Source organism: Lytechinus variegatus, chromosome 1 (genome assembly GCF_018143015.1).
Source record: "Lytechinus variegatus isolate NC3 chromosome 1, Lvar_3.0, whole genome shotgun sequence".
Taxonomy (NCBI): domain Eukaryota; kingdom Metazoa; phylum Echinodermata; class Echinoidea; order Temnopleuroida; family Toxopneustidae; genus Lytechinus; species Lytechinus variegatus.
The window spans coordinates 74,213,795-74,238,793 of NC_054740.1; the positions used below are offsets into that span (position 1 = coordinate 74,213,795).

At 35.8% G+C, this 24,999-nt stretch overlaps 1 protein-coding gene and 1 long non-coding RNA gene across 2 annotated transcripts; both read right to left on the reverse strand.

The window, feature by feature from the left end:
- Positions 1-341: 341 nt before the first annotated feature.
- On the reverse strand, positions 342-24,455 carry LOC121422738 (solute carrier organic anion transporter family member 4A1-like). The gene is made up of 11 exons (XM_041617920.1): positions 24,326-24,455; positions 11,435-11,941; positions 10,520-11,045; positions 8,474-8,570; positions 7,034-7,155; positions 6,400-6,654; positions 5,885-6,080; positions 5,051-5,210; positions 3,832-4,004; positions 3,324-3,388; positions 342-2,088 (listed from the first exon to the last, which is right to left on the reverse strand). Exons 1-11 carry the CDS (start codon positions 24,353-24,355, stop codon positions 1,820-1,822), a joined length of 2,400 nt encoding a protein of 799 aa, XP_041473854.1. The 5' UTR covers positions 24,356-24,455; the 3' UTR covers positions 342-1,819.
- On the reverse strand, positions 16,053-21,281 carry LOC121422748. The gene is made up of 4 exons (XR_005971184.1): positions 21,196-21,281; positions 19,162-19,291; positions 18,412-18,524; positions 16,053-16,589 (listed from the first exon to the last, which is right to left on the reverse strand). It is a non-coding gene; the product is annotated as an uncharacterized LOC121422748 (long non-coding RNA).
- Positions 24,456-24,999: the final 544 nt, after the last annotated feature.

A 24,999-nucleotide genomic window follows, 5' to 3' on the forward strand; every position in this document is an offset into this window, starting at 1 on the left:
ATTCATAGTGGTAAAATATAGTCCATACCTAATATCTGATCAGTTCGATACTAGAAAAGCCATATAATAATACAAGTATGCCAAAGAATTACAGAAGACATGTTCACACAAAAAATTACAATCACACAAACAATATATACACAAATGGCCAAATATTATATCATTATTAACTAATACTATACCCACTACCAAATTCAATGATTATCATTCTTCTGTTATAAATGGACATAGCAATCATGACCATGAGTTACAAGATTTGCATAGAGTGTAAGCAGCCTCTAAACCAGGGGCATAATGACCCTAAATTTTTGAGGGGGCAAAACATAGCATAAGTGGGGGGGTTTAATTTGTGAGCAAGCAAAAAATGTGAACAAAAACTTTTTTCTTGTTTTAAATGAAAATGTAATTTCTGATAGATGTTAAATACTACTGAACAAATGATAACATCCGACACCCTTTTCCTTTCCCTTTCTTTCTTTTCCACTTTTTTTTTTTGTTCAAGGAACTTGGGGAGTGGGAGCAGAGCATCTCAAGCCTTGCCCCTCCCCATCTGTACACCAGTCTTCCAAAGACAAATTTAAGACATTTCCAGTCACCTCTATGGGGATTCAAAACTTTATGTACTGTACACTTTGCTTATTGTATGTCACTCATTTGACATAATCTTCATATTTCACCATTTCTTCAAAAATACAGTGCAGTAAAAACATGCATACTCTGAATAATGACAGTAGCCATGAATTCACATTACAAATTGCACATCGCATTTCTAGCAATAAATAGTACAATTTTATTAACAATCATATGCATATTTTATGCATCATTAGAATCATTCAATGAAAGGTCCATGTGAGTTTATATTAAGAGAAAGGATCTGAAGAAAAGGTCTCAACTCAATATGTATAAACTGAATATGTCATACTGAACACATGACATATTTACTTCTTCAAGTATAGTCCATTGTGCATATAGATTCTGTATTCTATTTTAACCCTGTAAACCACAAAATGAAGAATGTTTGAAAGACAATATTCAGTACCCTGGAGATAAAAAACAAGCATAGGTATTTTGATTTAGTCACGGTGCATCAAAAGATATGATGCAATTTCTGTGACATGGTTATTTGGCACAAGTATTGTATTGCATGAGCATATAATATTAGGAGTGGGCTTTACATGGGTCAAAAATGTTTTTTTGTCATTTCAATATGGCAACAGTGTTATTTTCATTCCTTGTAATGTATCTCAACATGAAATGACAATATTTTTTGTCTCGGGTCCGAGAAAAAAGTGTGCCAGGCCAAAATCCAAATTGGCCGCCAAACTCCCCCCAAATCAGTTTTGGCAACAACTTCTTTATTTGGTTGTCAATTTTACCTAAATTTTCCAATTCTTAGGGCCCTTTTTCAGCCAAAAAGTAGATTTCATCATCCTGGTGTCCTTGGAAATTAGATGATAGTTCAACAATAGCAAGCGGCTTAATATACGTGTAGCTATATTGATTTTATTCCTCTACTTTGGGTTTTACGGGCATTTGCACAATATATCTTATTAAATAAAAATGTCAATTATCCATAGGGGCTATACAGTATACAATGTACTGTACATACATGTACTGCACTGCATAAATACAGTCATGATAAAAGACTTCAAATACCATGTTAGCTACATAAAATAATAGACTGTTACTTACAGTATTCTGTCTTTGTAATTGTATGCACTTCTCAACACATTGCTTTGGCACAATGATTTTACTCTTCAGAAGGGCAAGAACAAGACATTGTCAAAGAAGAATAAGCAGAACAACAAAAGCAACATGATTATAATCCATCAGTAATACCATCGTTCTCCAGTCTGTCATACTTTCCGTCAGCTCCATCTTGTCCATCAGGATTTCTATAACTGAAAAGCGCCCCCACGAGGAACAACAGGCCAATGACATGGGCCAAGAGGGTTATGAGGAAGAAGACCAGGGATAGGTCCGAGTTCTCGTAGAGCCAACAGGTCTTGGAGCCATCACAGGATCCTTCCCAGACCAAGCAGGATTTGTCAATAAGAAGTCCAAGAACTACTGGTCCTGGGATAGTTCCTATGATAAAATATGAAAAAAAGTAGAGTCTATTAAAGGGGAAGTTCACCCTGACAAAAAGTTTATTGTAAAAATAGCAGAAAAAATAATAAAAAATATTGCCGAATGTTTGAGAAAAATTTGTCAAATAATTAAAAAGTTATTAGAATTTCAATTATATGATTTGTGACGTCATATGCGAGCAGCATTCCTACATAGCGAATGGTAAAATATCAATGAAATGTCATTTTCTCTGAAAATTGAAAATGGTTATCACTGTACCTTTTGTATATCAATAGACAAACCATTTCACACCCGATCATGAATAGAAAACAAAATTATGTCTTCAGGAACCATACAAAATTTGACATTCATGCATTTTATATTACATAACACATGGGGCAGCTGCTCGTTTATGACGTCACAAATCCAAAACTTTGAACTCTAATAACTTTCTTACTCTTTAACGGATTTTCCTCAAACCTTCACCAATATTTTTTACTATTTTTTCTGCTATTTTTAAAACAAAGTTTTCTTCAGGGTGAACTTCCCCTTTAAAAACAAATTGAACTTCCAGAGCAATCTTGCCAGCATTAAACAATTCATAATAGTAGCAGTGTTGACATTGTGATATTGAAATGTCAAACATTCTTACTTCTTTATTTACTATTTTAATATACAACTTAATAATTCCTCATAATGAAGGGCCAAGGTTGTTGATTCCTTGTTGACTAGCCTTAATATCCTTTGTAAAGACCTGATGGCCTCGGTAATTTTGGTGCCCCTTCAGAGAAAAAGTGATCTATTTGACAACAACCCAATATAAACAAAAACATAATTGTAGTAAAAAATATCAGCTCTGAGGAAATGCCAAAGCTACGGTATTGGATAAAATCCATCATGGCTTTGTTTTGAAAGGATCTCAAATGGGTATGGGCCGACTCCAGACTGAAATCAAGATGAGTAAAGCCTGGTAAAATTACACAAGCACAACATTGAAATTTCATCCATCAAAATAAGATGAAAAGTAACATACTTATTGAGATGATTATCGTGATCATTATTTTCAATATGCATGGCTGGTAATCTTAGAGCCTATGTTTACTTTTACCTTTAGATAGAGCTGATGACATCAGGTTGTTATTCTAAACAATAGTCCCTATGGATATCAGAATCTTTATATTGTGAAATTAAAATAGTTCCCTTTCTCTAAAAAGGGTTTCATTAATGAAGAAAGTGAAATGACATGACCTTACCTAATGCACTGTACAATAAACTCTGTAGTCCTAAAGCAAACGTTCTCTGTGAATGAGGAACACATCTGAAAAAAAAACATTCACAAATAAGATATATACAGCAATAGCATTGTTGAATTCACCATGGATGTGGGTGCATTAAGTACTTATCAACTACAAAATAATTATATTTCAATCCCCTGCATAACTTCATAATTAATAAGCAAAAATTTGATACAATTATGCAAACATATGGATTTAACTAAATTTATGTCATACTTGACACTATTAGTGCCTTTTCTTTTGAAGTAGACTTTTAAGAAATGAGATGAAATGAGAAGTCATATTCAAATATTTTTTAGCGAATTTCAACTTTCATTGTATCATCAACTTAAATTGGCTCAGTAGGAGGTTTGTTTTCAATTTCAAGTAACAAATTTGGTAGAAAGAGCTTAGAATAAATTTTTATCATGTTGATATATAAATTCCTCTAGACTGAATCTTAGTTCCATCCTTAGATCATACAAACCTTATTGTAGCTGTCCATACAGGCACTAAAACCATTCCAGCAAAGGTTAGAAGAAGAAAGGTGACTAAAAAGAAGGGGCGAGTAGAACTGCAGAAGATGTAGCACTTTCCAGGCTTAGCAGTACCAAGTCCTGGTCCAGTGTTGTTCCTGATACAAGAACAGTCAGCATATTGCTTGGAAGGGAAAACAAGTGTAGAAGGGTCATCATCATTCAGGGCAGGAAAAATTAAGAATATGTTGAGCAACATAAATGATGAAAATTGAAAGCAATAAAGCAACAAAAAATAATAACCATACTTATTGGTAGGCCTGAACACCTTTCAAAAGTGCAAATACAAACACATAGAATAGCTGGAAATACCATCAAATGAAATAAGTAACCCTGCCGTGGCTGCCTATAGTTACAAAAATCATTAGATATCATTAAAATAAACAGAAAAGAAATTCAATTTGCACTAACCCTGCTATGAATTCCTGTACTGCTACATGTATATTATACACGTCTTGCAAATCTTAGACAATAGACAAAATTGTATGCTGCATAATTGCACTGCTAAAAATAAAGAAGTGGTTAAATCTGGAATATATTCCTGATTCATTGCCATTACATGTATATACCATTATCATGGCAGTTAGTTCCTGAAAATTGTAATATACATTGCTCATGGTCACCACAAAACAAGATGTTAACACACACTCCCTACTTCGTTAGTATTCTATCAAATGAGCACTCTAAAATGTAAGGTATCACAAAGCCTGCTATCCGCCATCTAGCGAGAGGTGGAGTCAAAAGAATCTCTGGTCTCATCTACGAAGAGACACGCGGTGTACTGAAAGTCTTCTTGGAGAATGAGCACTTACATTTTTCCCCTAGAAAAATTTAGACTCCTAATATTCAAAATTGTCATCATCACACAGAGTTTCTACACAATCAAATCTACTAATATTGATAATCTGAAATTTCATACATTGTGCCACATCATCGCATCACATTAATGCACCAATACAGTTCATAATAACAACATGCCTTCTTTATGATTTTAATAAGAACTGAAACAAAAATGATAATGGTAAAAATAGAACCACCACAATCAGCAAAAGTTTCAAATTTCTGCACCAAACCTATCAACATAAACAAATCATATTTTCTAATGAAACAATGGTAAATATTAAGGCCAAACTTCATCTAGAACAAAAAGTACAAAATATGCTTTCTTACCAAAACACTATTGCTTTCTGACTGCTCAAAACAGCCTGCATGGCAAGCTGAGTAGTAAAGAACATTATCACTGCCGCAAACAGGTTCAAAGCTTCTCTCACAATTACATTCCTTGTTACACATTGCTGTGATATTGTGATGCAAAGCAAGGTCATCCGAGCTGAAATATAATTGAATGATATAGGAATTGTTGAAGAGAGGGGAGGAGGGGGAGGAGTAAAGTCAAAATATATATTCAACACTATTGCTTTATTTGAAATCATGCTAATCCTGAAATTATAAAAAAATGTTCTGAATGTCTTACTTTGGAAAGCCAAACCACTTGTTAGACCACTTGTCAGGTTTACGCTTTGTGGCACAGTTATATATAAATATCCAATCAGAAAAAAAAATGAACAAATTTCAGTAAATGTCAGCCCTTCTTAACCTTGGATTTGAAATGCATGCATTCATTATAATACAAGTAGCTACAAAATGCCCTGCTGATACATGTACATGTATTTGTAGGTGAAGTGAGCTAATTAGTGAGGCAAATAGTTGTAGTATCTTTTTTTAGACAGAGAAATCCCTTTTATTGCTTTATAATAAAGACAGTTATCATTATCATAACCTTTGTAAGACTCTCAATACCGTTCATTTGTTGGGAATTCTGAAAAAAAAATTCTGTACGTCCCATATATTCATGTATGAAACATAGTGAAATTACATAATATAATCTTGATCACAAATTGCAATCATTTGATGAGAAAATGATGAGAACAGATCTTGTTCTTAAATTACATAACAAGCAAATTGAATATTAAAATCTGATAAGAACATGACTAAGGAACTGACCTATTCAGGTAAGGAACTGTCACACCGGCCATGGGGACATTGGGACACTTCAGTAAGAAGGTACAGGAAGCTCCTAGGCATCCTACAGTACATATGATGGCAAAGACAATAAGTCCTTTGAACTTAAGATCAAATCTCTTGATGATCCAACCTCCAATCAAAGCACCAGTCACCATCCCAGTCATCGACAAAAGACCTAGAAAGATGAGAAGTGGAGTGAATTGAACAGCGTTCCTTTATCGAATATCAATAGCAAATAGTGAACCCCACCAGAAAATGAATTTGTTCAGGTTCTGCCATCATTTTGATATTCAATTGTTAAGTCAGGTGATAAAATATTACATTCAATAAAATTTGTTTTTCTGGGCTTGCCAAAAATTGTAGTGCTGCTGTCTACAATCAACACACAACATGAAGGAGTGCATTTTCTGGTGGGGTTCACTAACTCTTTAGCACCACTGGCACTGTAAATAATACCAAAATTAAATTCATAAATGAATCAAGACTATTCTTACCAGTATAGAATGCAGCATCACTAGAATTAATATTCAGCTGAGATTCCAAATACTTTGGCCCAAATACAGACAGTCCTGAAGCAAAGAACCATTCACATATGGCGAAGAAACACACGCATATGAAAGGAATATTTGTGATGAGATTGAGGACTGCCCTTGGAAATGCTTGAAGACGCTTCTTCCAACCTTGTCCAGACTCAAACTCTTGGCCCCGCTGAACTTCACTTTTTCTCTTGCTTGCAATTTCTCTTGATCCTGTGATGAAAAAGTACATAATTTCTTATATTAAAGGGAATGGGCAGTGGCATCTACATTAATACCAAATTACAAAGTAAGTGTGCAAATGGATATTGTAAATAAACATACCCAGTTAAAATTATAATGGGCAAAAATTAAAAAATAACAACCCTTTTGTGATATAGTAATGTTTTATGATTTTATGAGTTTAGGTCACAATACTGGCCCTTTACCAAAGCTTTAGACAGGCTTTAAAGATCCTTCAAATTAGCTTAGTCTGAAAGCATTTGTAGACTCATGACCAACCACACATGCAAAATGATAAATGGGTCAGTGGAAAATGTTGAAGATGTCCGTCCACTACCTAAACAATGTTTATGGAGTCCAATATACTCACCTGGTAATGCTCTAGGATAGCCAAGCATGAGAAGAGAGATAACAAATAGAAGGCTGCCATTGATGAGAAATCCCAACCACCAAGCCCCTACCCAAGTTGGGTTGTTAGGGGATACTAATGCACTGTAAAGAAAAAGATACACAAGTGCATGACTTAGATAGTCATCAAAGTTTTTAAGGCAATGTGATCTTAATTAATACCCCTACCTCCTATAACAAAGAACTATTTTAAAACTCATAAAAATATACACATGTTTTTTGTCAAAGGAATTTTATTAAGGTTTTCAAAAGTGGCATTGATAATGAGATATAGTGGAGTGCCAATGTATTATTAAACAAAGTATTTTACTTCGAGGACCCCCTCCCCCTCTGACCCAAACAATATTTTATTTCTAACAACTTTCCATAGCTCGTATTAATTTAATTCCATGTTTTAAATGATCACTATATTCCGTCTTAGATTGAATAACTCTGGGGTACGTGATCATTTCATTATGAAAATTTATGATATGCAATTATATTACTTACTAAACACCCAAAACTGACCGTTTTCATTACTGTGTTCAAAACTTGTTATATCAATTATATACATCTAAAGATTTAAAAGATATGTATCATGAAACATGTCTCTCTTACTTTGCATTAAAATGAGATAAAAATCAAACATCATGCCCCTGATAAACAAAGTTTTAGAGTCATATTGTAATACAAACAGAATAACATAAATAATCAATAGAACATTTAAACGAACTGAAAAGCTTCAACTAACCCTTAAATACCTTTGTAATTTTTTATTATGTGGGTTCAGTGTAATAATTTTAAGTGCTAATGAACTCGTAATTGCAAACATGATAGAGATGATATTCAGCTTTCAAACTGCACTATTTCATGATAATGCCTCTTGATTTGTCCTCCGATTGGCCCAAGGGCTTTCATGATAACTTATTATTATCATGAATTATCATTCATGACATAAAAATATATGGATTAGAGAGTTGGACTACCATATCTGAAAAAAAATTAAGTTGTAAAATAAGTCCAAAGTCATATCCCTAACCCGTTCACCTAATAAACCACAGTACATGTACTCTATTACAGCGCAAAAACAGATTTCTCTCTAGAGACTGGACTGTCCCTCCCTCATCCACCCTTATCATTTTTTAAAGCTGCTTTCATTAGCAGAGTGGCAAATTAAAACACTTATATGCTCATATTTGATACATACATGTATTTACAGACATGATACAGTATCTATTCAGCTTTTTCAAATTGATTAAGCTGAGATATCACATGGTAAACAAAAATAAAGTGTTACCAAAGCATCTACTATGGTATGTTGGGAGATTTCTAAGTAAATGACTTCACTTGTCAAAGTCCAATAGGCCTATATTGAATTCATTTAACATCCACCAAAGATGAACATCAAACATAAGATTTTTACCTGTCCATGACATGGAAGTCTGTGTAAATCCTGAGATAAACTCCTCCTAGTGCATACCCTATGGCTGGTCCAGCTGCATTCACAGCATTGAAGATACCTGGAATATCACACAAAAAGTCCACTCTCAAACATCCATATCTATATTTCATAACACTTTTCAAACAGAAGTTTACTCATGACAATTTTCTCTCAACAAATTCTTCTTAGATATGAATACACGGACACAATTACTTCAAATAGTTTAGGAGAAATTAAATGTAACATTGTCTTAAAGCAGATCCCTGGAAAGTATTCTATTCATTAAATGACATTAAAAAGAGTTGGTAGATTAAATGTTATTTGTATAGACATACCTGTAGCATGATGCATAAATGTATATCATACTGACAAATGTGGATCAATCTCATTTACAGGCTCACATTCATATCATAGTTTCCATTTCAGGGGCAATATACTAACAAGTGGAATGCCTCTGGCCGTCTCACCTGCATCACGCGGTTCAATATAGCAGCAGTGCTGACTTTGCATACTACTCTAACTCGCACAAGATGTTCAGTGATACATGGTTACTCTTATGTCCTCTTTTTATGAACTAGACCAATAAACTTACAAAGATATGATGGTTATTCAACAAAAAACCCCAACATGGCCAAAGTTCATTGACCTTACATGACCTTTGACCTTGATCATGTGACCTGAAACTGGAACAGGATGTTCAGTGATACTTGATTACTCTTATGTACAAGTTTCATGAATCAGATCCATAAACTTTCAAAGTTATGATGGTAATTCAACAGATACACCCAATTCGGCTAAAGTTCATTGACCTTTGACCTTGGACATGTGACCTGAAACACGCACAGGATGTTCAGTGATACTTGATTACTCTAATGTCCAAGTTTAACGAACTAGACCAATAAACTTTCAAAGTTATGATGGTAATTCAACAGATACCCCCGATTCGGCCAAAGTTCATTGACCCTAAATGACCTTTGACCTTAATCATGAGACCTGAAACTTGCACAAAATGTTCAGTGATGCTTGATTACTATTATGTCCAAGTTTCATGAATCAGATCCATAAACTTTAAAAGTTATGATGGGAATTCAACAGATATCCCCAATTCGGCCAAAGTTCATTGACCCTAAATGACCTTTGACCTTGATCATGTGACCTGAAACTTGCACAAAATGTTCAGTGATGCTTGATTACTATTATGTCCAAGTTTCATGAATCAGATCCATAAACTTTCAAAGTTATGATGGGAATTCAACAGATATCCCCAATTCGTCCAAAGTTCATTGACGCTAAATGACCTTTGACCTTGGTCATGTGACGTGAAACTCATGCAGGATGTTCATTGATACTTGATTAACCTTATGTCCAAGTTTCATGAACTAGGTCCATATATTTTCTAAGTTATGATGACATTTCAAAAACTTAACCTCAGGTTAAGATTTCGATGTTGATTCCTCCAACATGGTCTAAGTTCATTGACCCTAAATGACCTTTGACCTTGGTCATGTGACATGAAACTCTAATAGGATGTTCAGTAATACTTGATTAACCTTATGGCCAAGTTTTATTAACTAGGTCCATATACTTTCTAAGTTATGATGTCATTTCAAAAACTTAACCTCAGGTTAAGATTTGATGTTGACGCCGTCGCCGCCGCCGTCGGAAAAGCGGCGCCTATAGTCTCACTTTGCTTCGCAGGTGAGACAAAAAGCAGTGAGGGGGAGGGTTGACTCCATTAAAGCATGGACAGCATCTCTAAGGGGGAGAAAAATAAATGAATAAAATGGCTAGCTTTTGGGAATGGGTGCGGAATGTGAATAGAGTTCTAAGAATGACAAAAATAAAGCAAAGCCCCCTAAATTGAAAATGAGAAAAGGGTTTGCACTGACTGGCAGTGGGACCTATTGTAACAGATCCATGAATGGAAAATCTCATTTTTGGCATGATTCTTGCAGATATTGTCTACTCTTCAATGGAAATGCCCCCCCCCCCCCATCCCCGCATTACAAATATCATTTACTTCCTTACCCAGGTAAAAACCAAAATCTTTAGCATGAAGATTCTCATCCATATAGGTTACACCAAGTGTGTACAGGGGTGATGCTCCAATTCCATGAAGTACTTGTGCAAGAATGAATACCCAGTAAAATACAGCTAGACCAGATTCCACACCGTCTGAGCTGTTGCAACTATCCATTATCGTCGCATTGTCAGAAAAGTCATGACAAAGGGGATCTCGCGATTCACCTGCATCATACAGCCCTGTCATGAAATGAGGGACTGCAAAGACTACAGATCCAAGGCTGAATATTACAGAACCTATGCCGATCCATCTTGGTTTATGACCCCGCTCACCAAGGTAGGTGACGAAAAGAGAGACAGAGAGAGCAGAGACATCATAGGCACTGGAAATGAAGCCACTCTGGAAGCTATCCAAGTTGAAACGATGTTCAAGTGTGGTGATACTGATGTAAACTAACCCAAATGCAGTCATGCCTTGGATCAGGGACAGCATGCATAAGAACAAGAGATAGCCCTTGCGGTTGTTGAATATCTGTAAAATGAATAGGTCAAATGGAAATCTAGAGAATAAGGAAATATGAACATGTGAATTTTTATTTTGTTTTTGCAGGTGACCATAGAATACAGGCAACTGCACAGCAAATCTTTTCTTAAGAAATTAAAAGACAAGAGAAAAGCAGGATGAAAACTCTGTACAATGGGGGAAAGGAATACAGGATACATGTACAATTAAGAGTGTTACACGTAATTCACAGTCAATGTGAAATTCTGCATATTGAAGGATTTTCTATTCAAGAATGTCATTTGTGTTAAATTTGGCTTAAGAAAAAAGAAAACACACATTTGACTAACACATGTTTGGGGGGGACATGAATACAGCTTATATTCCTTTTACTGACTTCCTTAATTGGATCTTCTCACCTGAGCAAATGGAGGTGAATAACCAAACCAGCCACATCGCAAACGGTCGTCGGCATGTGAATGTACAATCTTTATGTGTTCAGAGCCGGCATTGCCAACCGCTGTGACAATAGCGTCACCAACAATTCCATCTTCTCCTTCTATCCTTTCATGGTCTCTAACCTCCCTGGCAGGAATCCCATCTTGTTCTCCTAGCTGGTCACTTCCACCAAAGACCAGTATAGCATCATCATCATCAACTACATCACCATCACTGTTACTACCGTTGTTTCTGGAGTCGTACCTTGCAATGCCCCCTGGCAATTTTCTGCTCCCTTGCTTATGACTCAACGATTTATTTGTTGGGCTTCCTGACGTTGTTGTACCATAATGTCTGTCTATCCCCTCGTTGTGAAGTGGTTTGTTACCTGGAGACTGACTAATCATGTTGCCTTTGGGTTTCCAGTCATATTCCTCATCTGTCAGTTTTTCATGTGCTATTATGGGCTCAATATCTGCCTCCACCACCTGAGAAATACAAAAGTTAAACAATGCTTTAATACATTTAATGCAAATGAGGTATTTAAGCCATTTTTGTCTATGATAAGAGCCTTTGTGCAATGTTTCCACCAATAGAGGGCCCCACAATATATGTGCAAAATTACAGCAGTGGAGAGTTCTGGCAAACAATACAAAAATAATCCCCAATATAATGAAAAACAGAATATAAATGAATGGAATTGAGTAATATTTGATACACAATTAATAGCTTTGCTTTCCAGACATTTTTTAAAACCTGTGTTGTACATTGACGAGTCAACACAGACAGGAGTGTTGCAAGTGTATGGACCCACAAGCCCGTATTCTGAAGTCAGATTTTTAATTTAGACCATGGTCTAACTCTGTGCTAAAATTATGGGAAGCTGAAAGTGTCAAAATTTTCATTAAGTTGTATGTTTCTTATGTTTACTGTGCTCTTTCCTGATTCATTGATGGTGAAGACAATCATCTATTCATACTTTATAAATATAGAGAATTATGAATGATTTGAGAGCCAAATGAGCTGAAATATGATATCTCTACTGTTAGTGATTTATGTAACAATTGGCTATCCATACTTAAACCACAACTTTAAACCTGAGTTTAAAGGAGAATGAAACCATTGGAACAAGATAGCTTGTGTGAAAACAGAAAAATCAAAGAAACAGATCAACGAAAGTTTTAGAAAAATCGGACAAACAATGAGAAAGTTATGAGCATTTGAATTTGCGATCACTAATGCTATGGAGATAGCAAATTGGCAATGCGACAAAGATGTGATGTCACTTGTGAACAACATTCTCCATTACTTTAGTATATACTTCACTAGAATTGCCTCTTTTATCACATCTATCCATAAATCATGTGTTCTGTCTACATGAGGGCATGTAATACGGCTTATTTCGAAAGGGTGGGTGCTGTCGCGTTAGGGTGCGTCAACGCGAACGCGAAGATTCGTCCAAAGCCCCCCCGGCTTGGCCGAAAGGGTGCGCTTGGAGCGTTACGTCACGTCGCGTTCACTGGAACGCATCCATTCGTCCAAAGCCCCCCGGAAGTGCCGAAAGGGTGCGTTTTATTTTGTTTTTAATAATAATAATAATAGTAATAATAATACTAACAATAATAATAATTACAATAATAATGATAATAATAATGGTAATATTAATAATCATAATAATAATTACAATAACAATAAGAAGAAAAAGAAGCGGAAGGAGGAGGAGAAGGAGAATAAGATAATGATGATGAAAAACAATGAAAAACAAAATAATTACAATATGAAGGAGACGAAGAAGAAGAAGAGGTAGTAGTAGTAGAAGAAGAAAATGATGTAGAAGAAAAAGGAGTATACGATAATGATGAAGAACAATAACAAAAAAATATCACAGACAACAATTATGAAAATACAAATTTAGTAATAATTATAATGATAGTAATTATAATAATATGAAGGAGAGGAAGAGGGATGCAGAGGAAGAAGAAAAAGAAGAAGACAAGGCAAACGCCAAGCGTTGTCTCGCCTGCATATTGCAGTCATGAAGAGAATGTATGTCAAAACTATGCTGTATGACTTCCGAGGCTGTCAGCAGTTTAGGGGGTGAATTGTGGTTCTGACAGTTTACATATGCAATAATGCTATAGGCCTACTTTATCCCTAGGAAATGAGATAACACTAAGAATGCTGTTAATACTATGAAGCTACATGTATAATGACTTCCATGGAAGTAAGGAAATTAATTTTAGTGAAAAAGAATGTAATTCATAACAATGTGAGTGAAAACTTTGACAGCTTTTCTATTGTACCTTTGGCAAATTTGTGTGAATATTATAAATGGTGTCAAGAACTATAGCTCATTAAATAAATAACAACAACAGCTTTTAAAGAATAAACAAGTAAAATACAAAATCTGGTTCAATTATAGAGAGTACTGAGTTCTGAAGTAAAATGTTCATTGACCTTTGACCTTAATCAAATTCAACTCACATTCGAACTTGACCTGCACCTTCAAAAGATGGACCTCTTGTATGAATTTGGCAATCCCACCTCGAAGCTGTAGAAAGTTACTGGGTGTACAACATAGCACAGTGCCAGTCATGGAAAGTTCATTGACCTTTGACCTTATTCAAATTCAACTCATATTCGAACTTGACCTGTGCTTTCACGAGATGGACCTCTGGTATGAATTTGGTGATCCCACCTCGAAGCTGTAGAAAGTTATTGGGTGTACAACACAATTGTTGACGACGACGCCGCCGACACCGGAAATAGTGATACCTATGTCTCGCTCCGCTACGCAGGCGAGACAAAAAAACCGAAGGAATTATTTTAATTACAATAATAATAATAATAAGAGGAAGAAGAAGAAGAAGCAGAAGAAGGAGAGGAATAAGTAGAAGCGGAAGAATAAGAATAATAATAAGAGGAAGAAGAAGAGGAGAAGAAGAAAAAGAAGAAGAAAAAGATGAAGAAGTTCGAGGAAGAACAAAAGGAGGAGAAAGAAGAAAATAAAAAACGAAGGAATTATTTTAATTACAATAATAATAATCTAAATAATAGCATGCTCCTTCTCCTATGGATCATAAAAATAAAAATAATAATAATTATAATAATTATAATAATGATAAAATATGCTTAATGATAATAATAATAATAAAAATAATAATAATGATAAGAAGAGGAGGAATAAGAAGAGGAAGAAGAAAAAGAAGAATAAAAGAAAACAAGTGGAATGCCTCTGGCAGTCTCACCGGCATCACGAGGTTCAATATAGCAGCAGTTCTGACTTTGAATACTACTCTAACTCGCACAAGGTGTTCAGTGATACATGGTTACTCTTATGTCCACTTTTTATGAACTAGACCAATAAACTTACAGAGATATGATGGTTATTCAACAAAAAAAACCCAACATGGCCAAATTTCATAGACCTTACATGACCTTTGACCTTGATCATGTGACCTGAAACTCGAACAGGATGTTCAGTGATACTTGATTACTCTTATGTACAAGTTTCATGAATCAGATCCATAAACTTTCAAAGTTATGATGGTAATTCAACAGATACACCCAATTCGGCAAAAGTTCATTGACCCTAAATGACCTTTGACCTTGGTCATGTGACGTGAAACTCATGCAGGATGTTCAGTGATACTTGATTAACCTTATGTCCAAGATTCATGAACTAGGTCCATATATTTTCTTAGTTATGATGACATTTCAAAAACTTAACCTCAGGTTAAGATTTTGATGTTGATTCCTCCAACATGGTCTAAGTTCATTGACCCTAAATGACCTTTGACCTTGGTCATGTGACATGAAACTGTAATAGGATGTTCAGTAATACTTGATTAACCTTATGTCTAAGTTTCATGAACTAGGTCCATATATTTTCTAAGTTATGACATCATTTCAAAAACTTAACCTCAGGTTAAGATTTGATGTTGACGCCGCCGTCGCCGTCGGAAAAGCGGCGCCTATAGTCTCACTTTGCTTCGCAGGTGAGACAAAAATGAAGGAATGATTTTAATTACAATAATTATAATAATTAATCTAAATACTAACATGTTACTAGTCCTATTGATCATAATAATAATAAAAAAATAATGATAATGATAATTATAATAATAATGAGAAAAATAATACTTAATGACGATAATAATAATGACAATGATAAGAATAATAATGATAATAATAATAATATCAATAACAATAATAATAATAGTAATAATGATAGTGATAATAATAATAATAAAGATAAGAACGATGATAATAATGATAACATTTGAATAAATTCCCTTTTTTTCATTTCATTAAGAAAATTCAAAGAAAATGTATTTATCTTTAGTCAATGACAAATAAAAAGTAGACATTTCAAGAATCATATTTTCATCTATAAAACTATATTTTCATAAAAATTATTCAATACACAGGAAACATCTTCAAATGTACACAATTTTTTCACACATAATTTTCTTCAACCTGAATAAATCATTGTGCATTTTTTTAATCAATAATGTCCAATAAATTCTAAAAAAAAACTGTGGTGTCATTGACTTTTGTACAAGTTTTTCAACATTCATTAGTGTTGTTGGTGTTGCCGCTGCTGTTGTCATCATGGTTGCTGTAATTTATTTTCTTTTTGCTGCTGCTCTTGGTGTTGTTGGTGTGATTGTTTCATTGCTGGTGCATTGCTACTGATGTTGCTCAAGGTGTTGCCTGTGTGGTTGCTCTTGTCATCGCTGCTACTGCTGCTGTTTACAAGTATGGCTGTTGCATCCCCTGATGCATTTATTGATGTTGCCGCTTGTGTTGTTTCCTGTATGATTGCTTAATCCTTGACATTGGCTTTGTTTCTACTGTCGTTGTCGCTACTGCTGTTGATGTTTACCACTGTGGTTGTTGCATCTCTTCATGAAGTTATTCATGTTGCGCGCGATGTTCCCTGCATGGTTGTTGGAGCTCCTGCTACTGTTGATGTTGCCAATGTGATTGTTGCATTTCTGCTGTAATACATGTAGGTATTTTTGCTGTTGCTCTTGATGTTGTCGGTGCGGTTGCTGCATCTCTTCTTGCAGTTGAGGTTTCGGCTGCTGATGCTGTTGTTGCTCCTGCTGCTGTTCATGTTTATTGAAGTAACTGAAATGGAATAAAGCATGTGATATTTTATTAATAAAGATATTAATTTCCATGATTATTGATACCAAAGTCATTTATTCCTAATTTAATTATCGCTGTTAAAATTCTGCGAAAAATCTCACTGCTCATTGATTATGAAAATTTATGCGTAAAATCATAAGTTTGCTCTAATAGACCAGTTCGTAGTTACTTCGTGGACAATTTTGGTCAAATGACCTTTCATTTCTTTCATCATGATAGGCAGATTTCAAAGCAAGATATTACGTAAGCTTGCCTTACATAGCAGGATGAAGAAATTGAATAGACCAGGTGACTAGAATAGCACACAAATGAACACGTAATGAAGGCATTTGTTGCATTCCTACTTTGAATGCATATCTTAGCATGTTGCACAATGTACTTTGCAAACTGTGAAATACCAGTCGTTCGTGGAAGCATTGTTGTTTTTTATGGATGAAAATGAAAATGACAATTCAAAAGAATATATGAATAATCAAGACATCAAAGTTGGTGCTTATCTCATTAGATTTTAAAGCACCATGTCACTTTAGTACAAATGACCTTCTTCTGATCATGCATAGAATCTTTTGATCATGCGCAGAAAGGAACTACGAACTGGCTTATTAATAAAATAAAGCCCCTAAAATGCTCATTTTTGTTTCACATACTCTAGATAGGCATCTGATCAAATTTATTTTTCAAAAATGTACACATCACATTTATTTTCTTATGTATTCTATTGTTTTCTAAATTTCTTATGTATTTCTTTGTTTTATGAGTTTTTGCTTTTCATTGTGTTTTCAATGGAAATTTTCGGGGACTTTATTTTTACCATAGACAAGATAAAATTAAATGATTTTAAGCAGTAAAAGGAAAAATAATGATACATTTTATGAATTTTGGCTAAAAACACTATTTGAATTGGATTTGTACACAAATTCATGTTTTTGAGCAATTTTGGGTCTGCATGCACTTACGAAATGTTGCGTAATTTCGGAAACGCGTACCTGGGGGTCACAATTTTGGTCTCAAAAGTTGCGCGAGAGTCTTGAAAGTAAAAAGTCAGCGAGCGACACATTAAAAAAACTTTGAGCAGCTGATTTATCGCGAAAAATGTCGAGCCCCCCCCCCCCGTCTTCTTAGGGTTAAACAACCAAAAAAAAAATGCATAAGAAAAAAATTAAAATGTACATGTATACATAATTGATTTTAATGACTTTAATGACAAAATAAAGGGAGTCAAAATCCAAAATTATCACATTTGTTTTTTATTTCGTGATTCAGAACCAACCTGCTGATTTCTGAAGTGAGTGCACAATCTACAGGCAAGATCCTGAGCCACCCCCCCCCCCCCCCTACCAAGATCATTTGAATAAGTGAGGTTTAATGACTGCTTTTGTAGTCATTAAATTTATCTGATTTATACATGCCTACAAGAGATATAAAAAAAATTGTGTACTTTTTTGGGTAATTTTGCAGTGTTCCTAGCTGACCAAGCAGAGGGTGATGGTGTGTGGGGGGTCTAATAGGAATGCAGAACAATGGAACATTCATTTACTACTTTGGCAATAGAAAGCAAGACACAGCATCTAGCATTGATTGATATTGGATGTTTTACAACTGTCCAAGAAATATCATCAATAATCATTTAAGCATCTAAGCACTTATTATCTTATAGACTTATAGATGTCACTGTTTTCAAATATTGACTGCTAGAAGACCAAATAAAGAAGAGAACAGTACTGGCAATTTATTTTTTTTTTAATGTGACTACTTTCTTCGCCAAAGTGAGGCAGTCATAATTAAGAGTGTTTTAACTTACAAGTGACATCACATTTCCTGCCTTCTTGTCTGGCTCTCCAAAACCTTCAACCATTTATACTTGGGTAACTTTGTATCTCGCATCCGTCTGAAAAGTTTGGGTGAAGCCTCCACCTGAAGGAAAAAAGAGTATTGAACTAATTAAAATATTTGCCACAATCTTGTATTTCTTCTCACATGTATATGTACATGTCTAAAAACAGGAAATAAAACATCTTTTGATTACCAGAATTCATATAGAAGGGGGTAAACAAAGGGTTCAAGCTTTTATTATGTTAATCAAAAATAAAAATAGTAAATGACATATGCTCTGGCTGAGAAACTTAGAGAAATTATTCCTCGTAATGTAGCTTGTATGTACATACACATGAGCAAGTAGTGAAAAATGGATTGAGGGGTGTGAGTAGGGGCTACGCAAACAGAAGGGGGGGGGCTGGGGTCGCATGTTAACTGTAGAGTTTTTAAAGTGAGCGACCATGCAAAAAATCATGACCAAATGGTAATTTTTATGTTTTTCAGCTCCCGCACTGTTTTCCAAAACCATGTACAAAAATGACCATCTGGATGATTTTTTGCATGGTCATGGTCTTTCATGTCTATGTAATGTCTACATTACAAACTGACTTTAAAATCTGGTACAGTGCGATTTCATTATCATTGATGTGGGTTTTAATGATTTAACATTCTGCAACCTAAACAATATCCTTCATTTTTTGTCATCATTATAGCATTTTACTAGTCTACATGTTACCTGTGGTTGCATTTCAATCTCAGTGTTTCTTCACCCATTGCCAAATCTTCTGCCACATGTTCATCAGATTGGCCCCTGGCACATTCCTTGCTGTAGTAGACCAGTCAGAGCCAAGCTCTCTAGTTCCAGTCTGAAATTAGAACATTAATATTACATTGATATAACAAAGAAATATGTAGATTGACACAGTGATCATTGAAAAATATTGCACTTTCTATGAATATTGTTGACATTTTATAAAGGGGAATGATTCAAATATACCAATCATTTTTCTTTCTTGTTGTATTATCCTGAAATTTCTAGAATCGACCAACAATCGGTCAACAATTAATTCTTGTTAATTCATATAATTTCCACTTGATTATAAGCAAGACAGTCATTAACATATTAATCATACAAATAATAAAACATTTTTGTCATTAATATATTTTTGAATTAAAATAAAAGTTTTTTCTAACCCAATAGCACATGGATACCTTGCTGGTTTAATTTACTGGATTTTGTTCAATAGTACTTTATTATGAGATTCAAAGGCAAAAAAATACTTGGGCTTGATGAGATCCATTGCATATTCCCCTTTATTTTTGTTTTAATGAATGGACCTTTAAGTACCTTTACGTGCTATTTAAGGTTAGGTTTGACTAGATCTAGACTCTAACTTTATGTGGTACGATAAAAATGAAAAATAAAATTGAAAAATTGAAGAGCCCCGACTGGGGGATTTCGCATTGTAAGTCCCATAATGGTGGCTGCACGATAGCTAGACAGCTGGCAGCTGTCTGTTTCGAGGAGTTTTTAAACATTTTTTTTTATTTCTCATACACAGACGGCTTGCTATTGTGCAGCCACCATTAGGGGACTTACAATGCAAAATCCCCCCGTCGGGGCTCTTCAATTTTGTCTTTAATGAATAACAATTTTGAAAATTAACGCGACCAAAATGCAAATTTATATTCCCTCTTGGCAATAATTCCCCAAAACGGAGAAAATTGAAGTTAAAAGGAACAAAACAGTGACTTACCTCGGCTGTCGCGCAAATTCACTTCCCCTTTTTATCCGATCTTAAGTACGTAAACATATGGCCATTGAGTCCCCTGTACAGATCGCGCTAGAACTTCGGTCTCTGTATTTGGTGAGTGAAGCCAACGGAGTTCAGCTGAACAACCAGCAAAACAGGGACCGAAGCTTTTGGTCTACTGCCACGGGTGCACCATTTAAAACTTATAATATCTAGATTTTGATTGGGTGTGAACGCACCTCTGCCACATAACTCCCCCCTGAATCCTCGCCTGCTGTCGAGTGCCTCCATTTCGTTTGACTTGTGTTCGCTAAGCCTATATGCTAAATAAGTTGAGAATATCCAATTTATCACTCACACTATCAATATGTGATTTAGCTCCTGTCCAATTCCAATGACTGTAACACAGAATTGGGATGGCCACATTGGATTTGTGTACATCTATTGCACACGCTGGTAATCGAGGATATCCCCGACCACACCGAGCAACAAAATTAATACAAAAACCAAAGGAAAAGAAAAATTATGATTTTTAATATAGAATGTCAGGCCAAATCGTGGTTTTGGGAACCACTCGTAGATTTGTGTACGCGCACTTGTGTACAAAGTGAATGGAGGTGGAAATAGGGTAGTGCGTGCGCGTGTGACTGAATAAAGCGCTGCTGTATGAAGTGAACGGTGGTTCCCTATATCACGATAATGCCGAATGTCATAAAGGTAAAACAATATAAAGATTTCTCTTAGCAAAATTACAGCCCTGTGTGGATCATAAAAACGTGTATGGACAGGGTCGCGATGGGTCGTTGTGTGGACCTCAGTCAGATACTTAGTTCTGCAGACACAGAAACACGGGTATGGGACTAGACTGGATTATGTACTGTCAAGTTTGTCGATCGTATCGACAGGGTTCCTGCCAGAAGATTATCTTTTCTTGTAATTCAATTGATAATTACGCACCACAAATTATTCATCACCTTACATATAATATGAACGACATTTTGAATGGTTTTACTTACGGTAAAATCCTCATTCACCTCTCCGGTGACCTTCACTTCTGCTAATTTCTTCGTTTCATTTCGAATCGTCGCGGCGAAAACATCAAACATTTTGATCAAAACTTTGGAGTGGGCGTGGCCTAATTAGTCAGCGAACCTCGTTCAAGACGATTTGTAAAATAAAAATGTACTGAACGCGAAGGTTCGGGAAAAGCCCCCCCCCCGGTTGTGCCATTTGGGGGCGTTGTCGACACTGACGCGCCCTAACGCTCCCAACGCACCCTTTCGGCCAAACTGGGGGGGCTTTGGACGAATCTTCGCGTTCGCGTTGACGCACCCTAACGCGACAGCACCCACCCTTTCGACATAAGCCATGTAATACATATTTTTTAAGAATACATCATGGATAAAGAGTTTGTATCATCATAAGAAAAAGCAAAAAGAGACATTTTGAGGGTATTTTATAGTCCCGGGGGGCCACTTACATTGGCGAGTGGATACCATGCGCGACCAAAAAAACACGTAAAAAGGATGTCTTTTTCACGATAGGGCACGTTACGTACGTAACGTGATAAGGGTGTCAAAAACACAAAAATAATGAAAAAAGGGTATCTATTTCGCTAGGAAAATTACGTGTTTAGGGTCGAATATGTGGGGATGATAAAACAAAATTAAAATGTTTTACAAAGGATGTCCTTTTTGCCCCAAAACTTCGTGTTTAGAGTCCGATTTGAGCGAGGTGTAGAAGTTGGGGTCGTACTAAACCAAATAAGGTAAAGCCGACGACCGAAGGACCCGTAACATTAAACATTCCTATACTTGTTTAGGGGTTCATTTCAGGGAATATTTGCCAAGAGTATCGTTTTGTTTCCAATACTTGTTAAGGGTAGGTTTTCACACGCCAATACTTGTTAAGGGGTGCATTTTCAGAAAATGGAAATTACGTGTTTAGGGTGCTTTTCGAGACCCCATGGTCGCGCATGGTATCCACTCATGAATGGAAGTGGCCCCCCCGGGTTTATAGTCCACCAAAGGGAAAGTTGTTCATCAGTGACATCACACATCCTTGTCACATTGCCAATGTGAGGATCTCCATAGCATTAGTGATTGCAATATTCAAATGCTCATAACTTTCTCACTATTTGTCCGATTTTTCTCAAACTCTCTTCATTCTTTTTCTTTGATTTTTCTGTTTCTACACAAGCCTATTTGTTCCAAAGATGTCATTCCCCTTTAAGTTAAACCCGACTTCATAATGCGGGCCACAGTGTCTACAAGATTATTTGTACATGTACACTAAGTGCATACATACAGCAATGCAAATTGAGAAGCTAAATTATGTTGGCACCAAAAAATTCATAACTTGGCTATCATTCATGTAAAATAAATTATACAGTATATCGATCATATGAGCGAGGTAAGGATAACCATTATTTTGCACTTGGTTAAAAGTTGTCATCTGTCATGCATGAATGATTATGAAATATGCAGAGCTACCAAGTCTCACGCATTGTGCGTGAGACTCACGCATTCAGGGTCCGTCTCACGATCTCACGCATAGCACCCATTTTTCTCACGCATCGGGACCCGACAGAAAAAAAAGAGAAAAAGTAGCATTATTCGCCAGATTATACGACTGGCCGACCGCTTTCGCGTCTAGCCCGGCACGCGAGACGAATCGAGAGTGCAGTCAGTGCACAGCTAGTACGTGATACGATGAATAGCGTGCGTGCATCGCATAGTTTTGAAGCCAATTTCTCATGCGCGCGCGTGTTGCGCGCGCGCCTTTTCGCAACGTACGAGTGTAAGTACTGGCCGCGCGCGCACAGAGACGTCGAGTCATGAAAATCTCACGCATAACATTTTTTTTAACTTGGCATCTCTGAATATGAAATGCAATAACGCATATTTTCAGACCTTGCTGTGAGCATTGAAACATACACTGTAGAACACAATGCTTCAATGATCATGAGTTATTTCCTATTTTTCCTAGAGATGAGATGATCTACTTTCATTTGACATACAATTCTTAATATTTCAATCGGTATTATGGATTTCATAAATGGTTTAAAATGAATTGATGTCTGACTGCTAGCTGTTGCCTCATGAACTTTTGTAAATGGGTATAAATTAAATTCATTTTTCTTATTTCATTTCCTGTCAAAATTAATATAAAAAATTAAAAAGAAAGTAGACCTATGCTTTAATTTGATGTAGGCCTACGCCTACCATTCTTAATATTTCAGTCAGAATTACGCATTTCATAGAGAATTTTACATGTGAATTGATGTCTGACTGCATGCTGTTGCCTCATGGACTTTTGTACAGGGGTGTATACATTCATTTTTATTTTCATTTCCTGTCAAAACAATGAAACAGGTGAAAAGGATCACAATTCAATATGAAATGAAAGCATGTCATCTCGTCTCTCAGAAAAAATAAGAAATATGTCATGAAGCGTAACTCGTGATATTTCAATGATTTCATATTGATAAACTAGAAAGTTATGAAAACCATAATCACACTTAATGAATTATAAATTGCAATTGGCAACTAGGCCCTAGGTGGAAAACAAGACTGCATTTTTCTCTTTCACATGATATGAAATTAGTCATTATAGTGATTTATACAAATTTTTGAAATACATGTAGTCCATCCACCTATTTTACTGTGTTTTTATTGTACAGACTATACAGTGTACAATAATTCTTGAAAAAAAAATGTTTGTCAAATGATTCCTATACAGGATACAGAGTCAGAGGCTGCGATAAATCACAAAAACAAAATGCAACTCTAGAAAACCCACTAGGCCTATTTGCAAATTTAACATTCTCTAACAGGAAGGAAAAAATGGCAAACGTTCAGTCAACAGCTATAAACAACCAACAAACACGCATAAAAAAACGATTCAAACAGAGCAGAAGCCAGGCAGAAGGCCTTTCCGAATTCCGGGACTCACGCAAAGTTGGTTACCGGATCGAGATCAAAATGCAGTGGGCTAGCCATGGCCGCGTCTGACTCTTCGATTCGCATCATCATCCTACCTATGCCTAACAAACATTAACTTTTAATAATTTGCGTAACCAACTAGGCCTAGATCTACCACTATTTTATCACTATATACAGCACCCAATCACAGGCTCTTCTTTACCTGAATGTTACCAGTAAATAAGGGATCCATTTTCAAATACGATTATGGTTACTGTATTCTTCCCGAGGCTATCACGGTCATTCAGTTACCGGTACCCAGTCCACGACTCCCATCAAAATTACCGATACACTGCATGCATGGGAACGGAGGAGCGGAGCGGCGCGGCGGCTAGTCAATCAGGGTACTAATGGATAATTCGTTTTTCATACACGAACGTTCAGCGTACAGCGAAAACGGAAAATCAGTACGTGGTTCGGTCTTTGAAAACAAAAAACGAAATCACAGCGTGAAAACCCGTGCTGTGATTTCGTTTTTGTTGCTCAAAAACAGAATATTGAAATCAGAAATGTTTTGGGCTCGCTCTGATTTCTCATTTTATATTTGTGTTTTTATGTATCAAAAACAAAACCAGAACACGATTTTCGCTCTGTGACTTGTGTTTTCATGCATCAAAAACAAAATCAGAACACGCTCTCCGCTCCGTGATTCCGTTTGTAAAAACGAAAACAGCGAAGACGAGATCAGAGACTCCCTAATCAGGGTACTAATGGATAATTCGTTTTTCATACCCGTTCAGCGTACAGCGAAAACGGAAAATCAGTACGTGGTTCGGTCTTTGAAAACAAAAAACGAAATCACAGCGTGAAAACCCGTGCTGTGATTTCGTTTTTGTT

What these genes read in the sequence shown, in the direction of transcription:
- LOC121422738 (XM_041617920.1), bottom strand. Translation starts at nt 24,355, where the DNA reads ATGGATCCCTTATTTACTGGTAACATTCAG. An exon ending in AGATTTTGGTTTTTACCTGG is followed by an intron (nt 8,571 to 10,519) that starts GTAAGGAAGTAA and finishes GTGATATTCCAG; the next exon opens with GTATCTTCAATGCTGTGAAT. An exon ending in TTTATTGTACAGTGCATTAG is followed by an intron (nt 2,089 to 3,323) that starts GTAAGGTCATGT and finishes ATTTTATCATAG; the next exon opens with GAACTATCCCAGGACCAGTA.